The 12024-nt window shown below is 34.4% G+C and overlaps 1 protein-coding gene across 1 annotated transcript in view; it reads right to left on the reverse strand.

The window, feature by feature from the left end:
* Positions 1–2774: 2774 nt before the first annotated feature.
* EMB2763 (ribonuclease II family protein) overlaps positions 2775–12024 on the reverse strand; it is a 34569-nt gene continuing 25319 nt past the window's right edge. Inside the window, exons 12-24 of the mRNA XM_088106593.1 lie at positions 8751–8876; positions 8606–8658; positions 7505–7611; positions 7048–7102; positions 6828–6927; positions 5717–5828; positions 4591–4711; positions 4304–4363; positions 4127–4232; positions 3953–4048; positions 3711–3792; positions 3553–3618; positions 2775–3332 (exon numbers count right to left, since the gene is read on the reverse strand). Of these exons, the coding sequence (XP_087962719.1) occupies positions 3137–3332; positions 3553–3618; positions 3711–3792; positions 3953–4048; positions 4127–4232; positions 4304–4363; positions 4591–4711; positions 5717–5828; positions 6828–6927; positions 7048–7102; positions 7505–7611; positions 8606–8658; positions 8751–8876 (1280 nt within the window). The 3' untranslated portion in view covers positions 2775–3136. The remainder of the gene's footprint in view (positions 3333–3552; positions 3619–3710; positions 3793–3952; positions 4049–4126; positions 4233–4303; positions 4364–4590; positions 4712–5716; positions 5829–6827; positions 6928–7047; positions 7103–7504; positions 7612–8605; positions 8659–8750; positions 8877–12024) is intronic.

Consider the following 12024-nt stretch of genomic DNA (forward strand, 5'->3'; position numbering starts at 1 on the left):
CCCGACTATCTCAAGCAATGGTAACCGATAATTAATGGTTTTGTAAGTGTTATCCATCCACAAAACAATATTAAATGTATTCAATAATTTTACTACATCAGGATGTGTCCTAAAGAGGTATCTTATCACCTTAGTTTTGTCTACACATCTACTCCACTAGATGTATTTATAAATTATTGTAATTCAGTTCTTGAACCTCTTAATGATGGTTTATAAGTGTATCTCACATTATATATGTTAGATATATTATCTTTATTTTATATTTATTTTTTATCTTTGGTTAGTTTGTTATTATTTCTTATTTGTATTTTAGGCTTAACCCATATTTCTTTTATTATAAATAGAGGACTTTATGCGTATATTCAAAACAAGAGATTAATCTCATACATAGATTTTACTATATTCATTGGATGCCAACAATGTATTCCTCAATGGCGATTTGCAAGAAGATTTTTACATGGAGCAACCTTCCATATTTGTTGCTCATAAGAATCTTTTGGGTTGGTATTTCATATTTTATGTCGTCTTGCAAATCATTAGCAATTTGGTGTCATTCGAGTGTAGAAGCATATATTAGTAACAATGGTACATACAATTTTATGCACTAGCTTGAGAGGAGTGTTAGATATATTATCTTTACTTTATATTTATCTTTTATCTTTAGTTAGTTTGTTATTATTTCTTATTTGTATTTTGGATTTAGCTCATATTTCTTCTATTATAAATAGATGACCCTATGTGTGTATATTCAACACAAGGAAGATTAATCTCATACATAGTTTTTACTATATTCAACAACATACTTATTTGATTGTTGCAACATTACATTCATAATTTTCTTTGAGAGTAAGAAGAATTTTTGCATACTTCATTTGACTCTTAATCGTATTAACAAGCAATGAGTGTTTAATAGATTTTAATCTCCCAACAAAAGGGTGACCAACTAAAGTTTGTGACAAATCTTGGTTATGATATTCATACATTGAATTCAATACTCACCATTCTCGATTAGAATTTAGTTTGTTTCTCAATCTAAAAGGACCATCACATTTTTTTGTGCCAGATATACTAAGTTGAAGGTCATATTTGTATTTCATGTACTTTTCACTCCTTTCACATCCTAACAATACTACATCTTTCTCCTAGGTTGACTATTAGTTTTATCAGATCTTACAATGAACATAACAAAACTAATATCAAAAGTATTTCCTAAAACCCACAAAGTTAACTTATCACATGTAGGAGAAATTCATCAATTGTAAAGTTATTTATGTAATCTCTCTTGTAGATTTCATTTATAAAAAAAGAAAAATCTATCATAAAATTGAAGTTTACTTTTGATTCCATAAAACCTAAAGAATAATCTTCCATTTTAAATGTAATTATCTATAACATGACATTCCTATAAAATACCTTACTTGTTTAATAATAATAATAATAAGTGAGAATCAAAAAATTCATAAAACAAAACAAGCAAAACAAATTAAAAAAATTAAAGAAAACAAAAATTACTAGAATTAATAGTTTCAAAATTTGGAAGAAAGTTTAACCAAATTTCAAAATCCAAGACAAAGCTTAAACAAATTTCAAAATTTGAGGAAAAGTTTAACCGCGTTTCAAAATCTGGTAAATTTTCTTAAATAGATTTTGAAATCTGATGAATTTTGTAATCAAAATTTCAAAATGCAATGAGTTCTCTAGATCAGATTTTGAAATTCAATGAATTTCCAAAATCAAATTTTAAAATTCGACAATTTTCTAAATCTGATTTTGAAATCTATAAATATTTTTATAAACCAAAATTCAAAATTAAGTTAAGATATAATAAAAATTAATATCAAAATTCAAAAGATGATAAACAAAGACGTATACATAATCGAAGATGAACGAAAATTAAAAAAGTTTCAAACAAGATGAAAAAAAATGAAAGTCAAAGGAGAAGTTGAACCTCACTAAAAAAGAAGAAAGCTAAAGAAGAAAAAATATGTCAGATACTTCGAAAGTAACTTAAGGATGCAAGGTATCAAAAAATATACCACTGTACACAATAAATACATTAGATAAATAGTATATTATTTAATTTTATACATCTATATCTACATATCCATACAAACAAAAATGAACAGAATCGAAATGAAAACAAACGTTCTTTTTTTATTTATGTTGATCGCAATATTAATAAAACAAAATTATCAGGAAGGAAAGGGAATAGCATGACAAATGTTGATGTCTAGGTCTGTTTAGTGAGAAGAAATAATGGTAAAGAAATAATGGTAAATAAGAAATAAAAATCAGAAATAAAATAAGAGACTTAAGTAAAACATAAAGAACTAAAAAAGATAGAAAAATATTAATAAAAAGGTAAAAGAAAATAGCATGCAAAACTACTACATGATTTCACTCTATCTCTTTCATCCCCGGTATTTCCACTTTCTCCTCTAAACAATCAAATCATTAGAAATTTGACTGCTGTCTCTGTATGTGACCTGTGTTCATACTTCCAAGAAAATAAAAATTATACATGTTTCTTTACATACCACTTGTTTTTTCCTGTTTCAAGCACACAATAACTTGCTCATAAACTCTTCACTACCAGATCCCGGCATATAACTCTCACTGTGTAATAATTCGCATACACCTAAGAGCAGTACATTACAGACAACCATGACTTCCGGATCCAGTTGATCATAATATATAGTAAAAGCAAAATGGGTAATGTATAGCTGGTGAGAAAATAATTTTGGAAAATTCTCTACAAGAACTGAACTCCGAAGTCTCTTGAATGATTCCACATTTTTTCATGTAATAGTTGTGATATTCTATACAAATACATTATCGGCGCAGCTAAACACATCCTTTTCACTTGGAGCGTCCACGTTTGCAGCATGAAGTATAAAAATTTTACTTCTAATTTAAATGTAAATAGTTGTAAAAACTAAAAGTGCCCACCTCATCAACCATATAAACCTTGAGTTCCATCTAACAAAAATTTCTCTAACCAAATTTTCTCATGTACGTCTCTTACACAACTTTTTCATGCCAGTCAATTCCTTCCTTAATAGTGCTCAGAAGCAAATGGCAATCGTAAATAGCAGTTATATTTGAGCCATGCCTGTTGTTCAGTGATCTTATACCTCTAGATGAGAGTAAGCTGAAGTTTGGGACGGTTAGGTTGAGGCTCCACAACCTCCATGTGAATTTGGACTGTCTGCAAAACGCTGTATGAAAGGCTACCATCCATCCTTTTTATTTTCTGCTGTTGCTCATCTACATACCATTCTCCATTTCCCTTTCTGGCTTTTGTCAAATATATAGGTCCTTCTATGCCATATCTGTGAACGGGAAAGGATCAGGCAAACTATAAATAACAAACTAGCCGAAAGTAGAGATAACATATAGCTTCTTCAGTGGTTAACATTATTGACAGGACTATCTCCTGCTCAGATTAAATCAAAAACATTCTTCCCTCTTTTTTGTGGTTCACCTTTACAACTGATATATCACAAAGGAAATCAAAAAAGAAAGCAGCAAGGCACGAATAAGATACTTTACTTGGGAACAAACACAAAAAAGCCATTAGATCTTATTTTCACTATTCTAGCCTCCGTGTCTGTAGGCCTGCATAAACAAAGATAAATAGGTAAGAATAGGCTGCAAACTGTGTATAGATAAAAATAACAGCAACAGAAAGCAGAAGTTATGTTGCATACCTATTCCTGAAATAAATTAGAGTATGTAGCTCTACAGATGCTCGCCCCGCATGCTGGGCATTCCTGTGCCGATAATTTAAATCTGAACCATATATGCCCAACAAAAGAATAAGAATCATGAAGTTATTATTTGATTCCTAATGAATAAAGTAAACACAGAAAAAATTTCACTCTAGGCATTGAACATAATTGAAAACAGAAACATAAATGATCAAGCTCTAAGCATGAAGGAGATTTCATACTGTCTGCAATACTACTGAGCTGGAGTCTGTCTTGAAATACAGACGGTAACTTTGATATTCCTAAAGAAGCAGCAAGTAGCCTGTGCACAATGACATCTACAAAAAAAAAAGTTTCATCTCACATTGTGCACAATTGACAAAGAACACATTTTATTAAAATTTTAGCATAACTACCTGCATATCTTCTAATAGGTGATGTGAAATGGGTATATAAAGGAGCTGCAAGCCCATAATGATGATATTCTGGAGGGCTAAGATCCCCACTGCAGAAATAAACTGCCTAAAAAATAACAAGAACTCAATTTTACTCTGTGAAATCTAAATATGGATTCTCATTCAAATTCAATTTACCTGACTCATGCACCTAGTTGCCAGTATACGGATTAACTTATTGAAGTATGGATCATCGCCCTGAAAAAGGCATTTTGTACAAGAGTGAAACCAAATAAGACCATATGCTTAAGCTAGCAATGTGTTTGTAAGCTAAAGAAAGTAAACCATTAAAGATAATGCTGCTGGATATCATTGTAGCATCATAGCTAATAATCATGCATGAAACATAAAATTATGGTTGATGGAAAATTATTAAGAAACAACAACGCAAATAATTAATAAAAAATGCAAGGCACAATATTTACCACAGCATGGTCAAGAGAATCAGCCAATGCTTTTGATGATGAAACATCCAAGTGCAAGCCAACTGCAGCAGCGGTCTGTAATAAGGGTTCAAGCATCTCTCTGGTTGGTGTTGGATGACGCCTACACAGGAACCAATAAACAATTACCAGAATAACTATTACACCATCTTGCCACATGTTGTTGCTTTTAACAGTTTCAATCATGTGGAAGCGTTCAATTCAACACTTTCTAATAAATAATCTTGCAAGCTTGGTATTTGAAATGCATGAGTCTAAACCTGAAAAGCTAGCTCAAAAAGAGAGGTTTGCCTAAGTCTTAGTAAGAGTATCAAAACACACCCATCATCCCCACGACTCTATAGAGCAAGGAGTTTTCCGGCCTGGACATTGAAAGACAGCCCAATACAAGACTGAGCCATCTCAGAGAAATGCATCAAGACTGATTCAACCCAAAAGACTAGCTAAGGGGAGAGAATTGCCTAACCCTTAGGGGAAGTATTTTGGCCATATCACTAGCCAATATAGGATATACTAACACACCTGTTGAAAGGATTAGTGACAAAACAGGTTGTAGAGGATGTTGATACCATGTTGAAAGGATTGGTGACAAAACGTGTCACAGAGGATGGTACGCTCTAAATACCATGTTGAGAAGAGAGAAATTGAGGTAGAATATTAATAGTACAGAAGAAATACAATAATAAGGAACAAAATCAATATATAATAATCAGATATATTTGGTAAGATTTTTTAATCAACCTATCTCTAACAACATTCAGGCCCACGACTGTACATCTAGACAATATAGGTCATTTCTGGAGTGTCTCTCTTGGGTGCTGCGCTGGCATAAAATCTCTTACAGAAAAATATTTTTGTGCAATCAAAACTATTTATGGTTCTAATTGCATATTGAATTGCACTTGTAATCCTCAATTCAAAAATTGAATTCCAATAATTGACATGGAAAAAAACAAACAAAGAAAAGCAGGACAAAAAACACGCAAAATAACAAAAGGGGATTAGAATTTAGATATATAGTAAACCACTTAGCAGACAAATAAAGGAAACCCCTCCCAAGAAAACACCATATCAAAACTAAATTTAAAAAAAAAAAAAAAAAAGAGACCTTAATAATGAGCATAACGAAAAACTTTTAAGAATTTGTTGTGCAACGGAAACATTAGCAGCAAGCATAAACTCCTCCACCATTTGGTTGGCCTCCCTGATCTGATACATTCCTGCACATAAATTCAAACAGAAAAAATAATTTTAAGAAACATAAAGGGAGGAAAAAAACTGCTCTCTCCCTCTCCTTCCATGAAGGAATATCTAAAAGCAAAGTAAAAAGAAAACCATCAGCCCAGGCACTCTTCCTTGTAAAATATCCAATTAACTGTATGGACACCGAAACATACTTTAAAAAAACAAATCAATTACTGTTTGAAATTTTAGAGAATAGAAGAAATGAGAAAAAGAGAAATATATTTCAACAATAAAATTAGACTTCGAATTGTTATACAAAAGTATAAATCAAGAATGCTAACAACTTACCAACAAAAAATAATTTAAAGACAATATAATACTTAACATGTCACTCTGACATGTCTGTTAGTTAAGGGCCTTGTTTAGTTATTGGGTTACGAATGATGTATATAAATAGGAAGAAGGGTAGAGGGGGGAGTCATTCATTGTGAGGGAATTAGTAAAGTAGTTGGGGAGACTTGAAACTCTCAAAACTCCACGGGTATTCTTAATAAAATACATTCCATCCTTAGTATCATAACCAGTTTCTATCACGCTAACATTGTGTGTGTGGAGTTACGAATTACATTGTCAAGCAGTAAAGTTAATTGAGACATAAATTCTAAAATCTATATTCATGAGATCTCACCAGTATGTACAAAAATGGGTTCACAAAACATTATTCCAAAACAAGGACCTAGACAACAGCTTTAAAGTAAAAAGTTTTAGCATGGATCAAAATGGAGAACATATATTGAAAGAGATCTAACATCCTTCAGCGAATTCATAAATACAGATCATTTATTCAAGGTCTGCTAATAAAAATGGTTTAATCATAGACCTGATATGTCCCTTGTCCAAATGATTTAATCCCATAGAATGAATAATATAATGACACCAGCAGAACTTCATATTCAATAAGTATACACAATTCCCCACCTTTCACAACATTGAAAAGAAATAAAAAATACTAATAAAAAGCAAGAATATGGTACCAATATCAAGAGGGTCATGAGTCTCTGTGTCAATTTGAAATTTGACTTCAGCAGATGCAAGAGTCAAAGCTCCTCTCTCAATGCGCCTCAATCGCATTTTCTGATAGATCATACACAAAGCTATACTTTTCAAATAGTTCCTTATATAATAGCAAGCAAATATAGCCAAACTTATAATTGCAAGAGTAGAACAATAAGCCTGCGTCCACAGAATCCATACCTTAGCTAAACTATTCATATTCCTCAAATCTGTAGTAATGGGATCCCTCAGACGACTGTACAAAGAGGACATAAAAACAGTGACTAAATTACTTGATGAAAATAATATTGCCTCACACAATGTAATACAGTAGACGGAACATTTAGCAGTCCACAAGAAAATGACCATCTAAGCACATAAAAATTTGAACAAAGTATCAATCAACAAACAGTTTGAACAACATGAATGCCGACTTTGGTTTGATATGAATAATACACTCCTTCTAACTCGTGATTTTGTCTAATTTACAAGATTAACATTTCATAAGTAATTAAAGCACAAATATACTCTGAAATAACAGAATCACAGAAAAGAAACATCAGTATCTCATTCCAGTCTAGATTATGACTGAGTGCTAATTAAAGACACACCTCAGCCATTTCATTTTACAAAGGATCTGAGAGAAATAAAAGCACACCTATCATCCATCCTTGCTTGTGCTTCAACATAAGACAATGCTGCAGAAGATTTTATGACACTTTTTGTATATCTGGTGGAAATTACGTCCGCTTCAGGTGTCATTTCCTGAACACAAGTAATTCATTTAAGTTCAATATAGAGAAGAAAATGAAGAGTAGTTAAACATAAATTGCTTCAGTTGACATCCTTTAGGAATATTTACTCTATGCTGTAATCATATTATTAAAGAGAGTAGCTAAAATAATCTTGAAGAATATCAAATAATTAATATAAATGCTTGATATGCACTTTCAGCATTATGCACACACGATACCCTAGAGATATGCCAGCAATAACTGATAAGGGTTGCAGATGGCAACAAAATACACTAATTTATCATCTTGAAAAGTAAATATCCACACTCTAAAATGCCAAAAAAGAATTACACAGACAAATCATTTTTTTAAAAGCTTAAACAAAGGAACCTTGTTTGTAATGCCTGCATTACATGTTCTTTAGCAATATTGCGCCAATTCAATTAAAATTATAAAGCCATGATAAAAGAAAAGAGAACGGAAATGGTGAATTATGGCTGTCTGTAATAATGTGATAACATGATGGTAATAGCAGTAATAATGTGATAATAATGAAGTGTGGATGGGGAAGGTAGTAATAGAAGTTGGAATAAAAGGAATATTACACAACACAATGCAGACAACAAAAATGGTGAAGATAATCTCAATAAAAATGGGTGAAGTGGCACTTGTGAATCTAAATTTTAGTGTTCAATGTAGACAAGAAAGCAAAAAAAAAAAAACAGTCATGTGGTGGTTGCATGTTTTGTAAATGAGGTTTATTGTGGACATTCAGTGAGAAGTGAAGTAATGTTGCAACAATGAGGTAAAAAAAAGCATAGCAGAAGTACAATGTGGAGTACCAAAACTTTGAACAAAAAAATGGAACTTGAAATATTTAAGTGATGTTTGTGATTCTTTGGTAAATATTTAGAAGATTCAACAACCAGATAATAATATTTACCCCATACTTATGCACAGGTGAGTACAAAAATATATACATGACAGTAAATTTAATCATAGTAAAACTATGTCAGTGCACATACCCAAATGACAGAGAATGCGAGCCTTTCCACATCAGAACGAAGTGAACATATGTCTGCCAGATAAAGGTTTATCAATAAGGAAAAAGAATATAGAACCACAGCCATCCCATTTTTTCAAAGTTAAAAGAAGGTTAAATGATATTACCCTCCGTAAGAGGTTTGGGAAGCATGTCTATACGCCGCTCCACAAGGTAGACAGATGTACCCCTCTGGGAAGCCTCATCATCAAGTGGAGTACCAGGATGAACAAAATTTGTAACATCAGCAATATCTGACAAAAATTCATTAAAGATGAACAATTTAAAGGGATCACAGCAAGAGCTAGGAGGAGAATGAGAAGACATGGGAAAAGGATGGAAAAAATAATGAAGCAAAGAGAACCAGAGGATAAAGCAGCATCCATAAAGGATGGACATTAATGAATTGTTCAGAGATGCAAGCACTTAAGTGCATCCTCCGATAACTTCAGTTGAGACATAGAAAATGTTTTCATAAAAGAAACCCTTGCAAAACTGTTAGGTTCCTTTATTCAAGGAACCGAACAGCAGCTTCTATTCTCACTCACACACTCAATAGTAGAAAAGAAACTGTATGTATGCGTATTTTTATTTCCTCTGTAATGTGTAGAAAGAAAAATACAAGTATAGATCTCTCCCAAGGAAGCCTTCCTTCCTCCACTGGCCAAGGGGTCCAGTCTAAACCCAAAATAATATCTGATACCCTCCTCAACAACTCAACTTTTATTTTATACTCTCTCTCTCCCCCCCTAACAAACTAACAACCTTTCCCGCTATTTACTTCCCTCCCCTTTTATTCCTTCTTACATAAACTTGCAACTTCCTAACATTACCCGCTTCCTCAACATCAACCTTGTCCTCAAGGTTGAAATTTGGAAACTGTTGTTTGATATACTGCACTTCTTCCAAGTAGCACCCTCCAATCCACCTTCTTGCCATTGTATTAACACTTGGGCTAGCTCCTTTCTTTGGTGTTGTATGGTTCGTTTTTGGAGGACTTTCATTGGTCGATACACATGTTGATCAGCCTGCAGTTCTACTAGTAGTGTGCCTTCAACATGATGTGCACCAATAGCAATTTTCAACAGTGAAACATGGAATACTAGGTGTATTCTCGCTGTTTCAGGTAGCTGCAGCTTGAAAGCTAGTGGTCCTACTCGTTTTTCCACCAAAAATGGTCCATAATAACGTGCTGACAATTTGGGATGTAATTTTGTAGGCATAGAAACTTGCCTATGGGGTCTGATTTTAAGGAAGACCCAATCTCCTTCCTTTATCATGGCTGCCTTTCTTTTCTTAATAATATAGGTCATCTGATCCTAGGCCCTTGCGAGATGATACCGCAACTGTTTCAGTGCTTCGTCACTGTTTTGCAGATCCTGAGCGACTGCTTCCACTCCTGTCTCGCCTAGTACGTATCTTGTGATGGTTGGTGCTGGTCTCCCATAAACGGACTCAAAAGGTGTGCATTTAGAGGCTCCTTGGTAACTGGTGTTGTACCAATATTCTGCCCATGGTAGGACACAAACCTTGGGTTGTTCAGAGCTAAAACAGTGTAAATATGTTTCCAACACCCGGTTTAAGACCTCGGTTTGCCCATCCGTTTCTGGATGATAAGCGGTGCTCATAGAAAGTTGTGTTCGCTGCAACTTGAAGAGTTCTTTCAAGAATAGACTGATGAAAGTAGGGTCTCTATCACTCACAATAGATAGCAGAATCCCGTGAAGTCTGATCACCTCCTTCACAAAAATTTCTGCTATAGATTTGGCCGTGTAGGAGTGTTTGATGGGAATAAAATGGCCATATTTACTCAGCCTATCCACTACTACCAATATCGCATCATATCCTTGGGATTTTGGGAGTTTCACCACAAAATCGATGCTAATTTCCTCCCATATCGCCTTAGGAATAGGAAGTGGCTGAAGAAGTCCTTGGGAAGAAGATGCTAAATACTTATGTTGTTGACAAACTAAGCAAGCAGCCACATATTCTGTTACAGTCTTCTTCATGCCCACCCAAAGGAGAGACTGTTCCATCCTCTTGTACGTTCTATAAACTACCGAGTGCCCTCCCATCAACGTGTTGTGAAATTCTGCTAACAGTTTAGGTATCCACTTCGATTGGGCAGAGAGGACTAGCTTCCCTTTATAATGTAATCTCCCATTCTCCATTGTGTAAGCCGAATGAGAATTTGGATCAGCTTTTAATTCCTCCATAATTTTTTTCAGACTAGCATCCCTCTCCACCTCCTCCATTAAATCCTGAAACTCTGGCCAAATCGGTCTGGATATCATTTGCAGCACTTTTTCTTCCTCCTCCAATTCCTCCCCTTTCCTTGAGAGCCCATCCGCCACCTTATTGGATGCCCCCGTCCTATATATGCCAGCAATTTAGCCAGCCAGTTCTACTGGTTTTGAGTAGTAATACGTTGCTCCAACAAATATCTCAAGCTCCTCTGGTCAGTATAAACAACAAACCTTTGGCCCAAAAGGTAGGGTCGCCAGTGTTGGATAGCTAACACCAAAGCCATCAATTCCTTCTCATAGACCGATTTGGTGAGTGACACTTCTGATAGAGCCTTGCTAAAATAAGCAATCAGTTTTTTGTTCTGAGACAGAACTGCTCCTAAACCAGTGCCTGAAGCATCACATTCCACCTGGAAGGTTTGGGCAAAATCAGGTAATGCTAATACCGGAGCCGTGGTTACTGCTATTTTGAGTCTTTGCATTGCCTCTGCCCCTGCAGGAGACCAATTAAACTTCCCCTTTTTAAGCAGGTTGGTGAGAGGTCGAGCAATCTTCCCATAGATGAATCACTAATACTTTTGGGCTCAGGCCATGCCGTCACCGTAGAAACCTTCTCATCCATCTCAACTCCTGCCTTTGAAATTTTATGCCCCAAATAACGAATTTGTTCTCTCCCAAATTCACATTTGTTTTTATTAGCAAATAATTTCTACTGTACTAACACCTCCAAAACTTGTTGTAAATGCTGCATATGTTCATCCCAAGACTTACTATATACTAATATATCATCAAAAAAAACTAACACGCACCTCCTCAAGAACTGCCTTAGAACAGAATTCATCATATCTTGGAACGTGGCAGGGGCGTTTGTCAGCCCAAAAGGCATCACGAGAAATCCATAGTGCCCTTGATGCGTTCTAAAGGTTGTCTTAGGAATATCTTAAGTTTTCATCCTGATTTGATGATATCCAGCCTTTAAATCAATCTTAGAAAAATATGTTGCCCCTTGTAACTCATTCAGCAATTCTTCTATAACTGGTATCGGATATTTATCCGCCACTGTGACCCTATTAAGTGCTCTGTAATCCACACAAAACCTCCAACTACCATCTTTTTTTTTCACTAATATTACTGGACTTGAGTATGGGCTATTGTT

The sequence above is a fragment of the Vigna umbellata genome, chromosome 2 (assembly GCF_029865625.1).
Source record: "Vigna umbellata cultivar VRB3 chromosome 2, Vumbellata_1.0, whole genome shotgun sequence".
Taxonomy (NCBI): Eukaryota; Viridiplantae; Streptophyta; class Magnoliopsida; order Fabales; family Fabaceae; genus Vigna; species Vigna umbellata.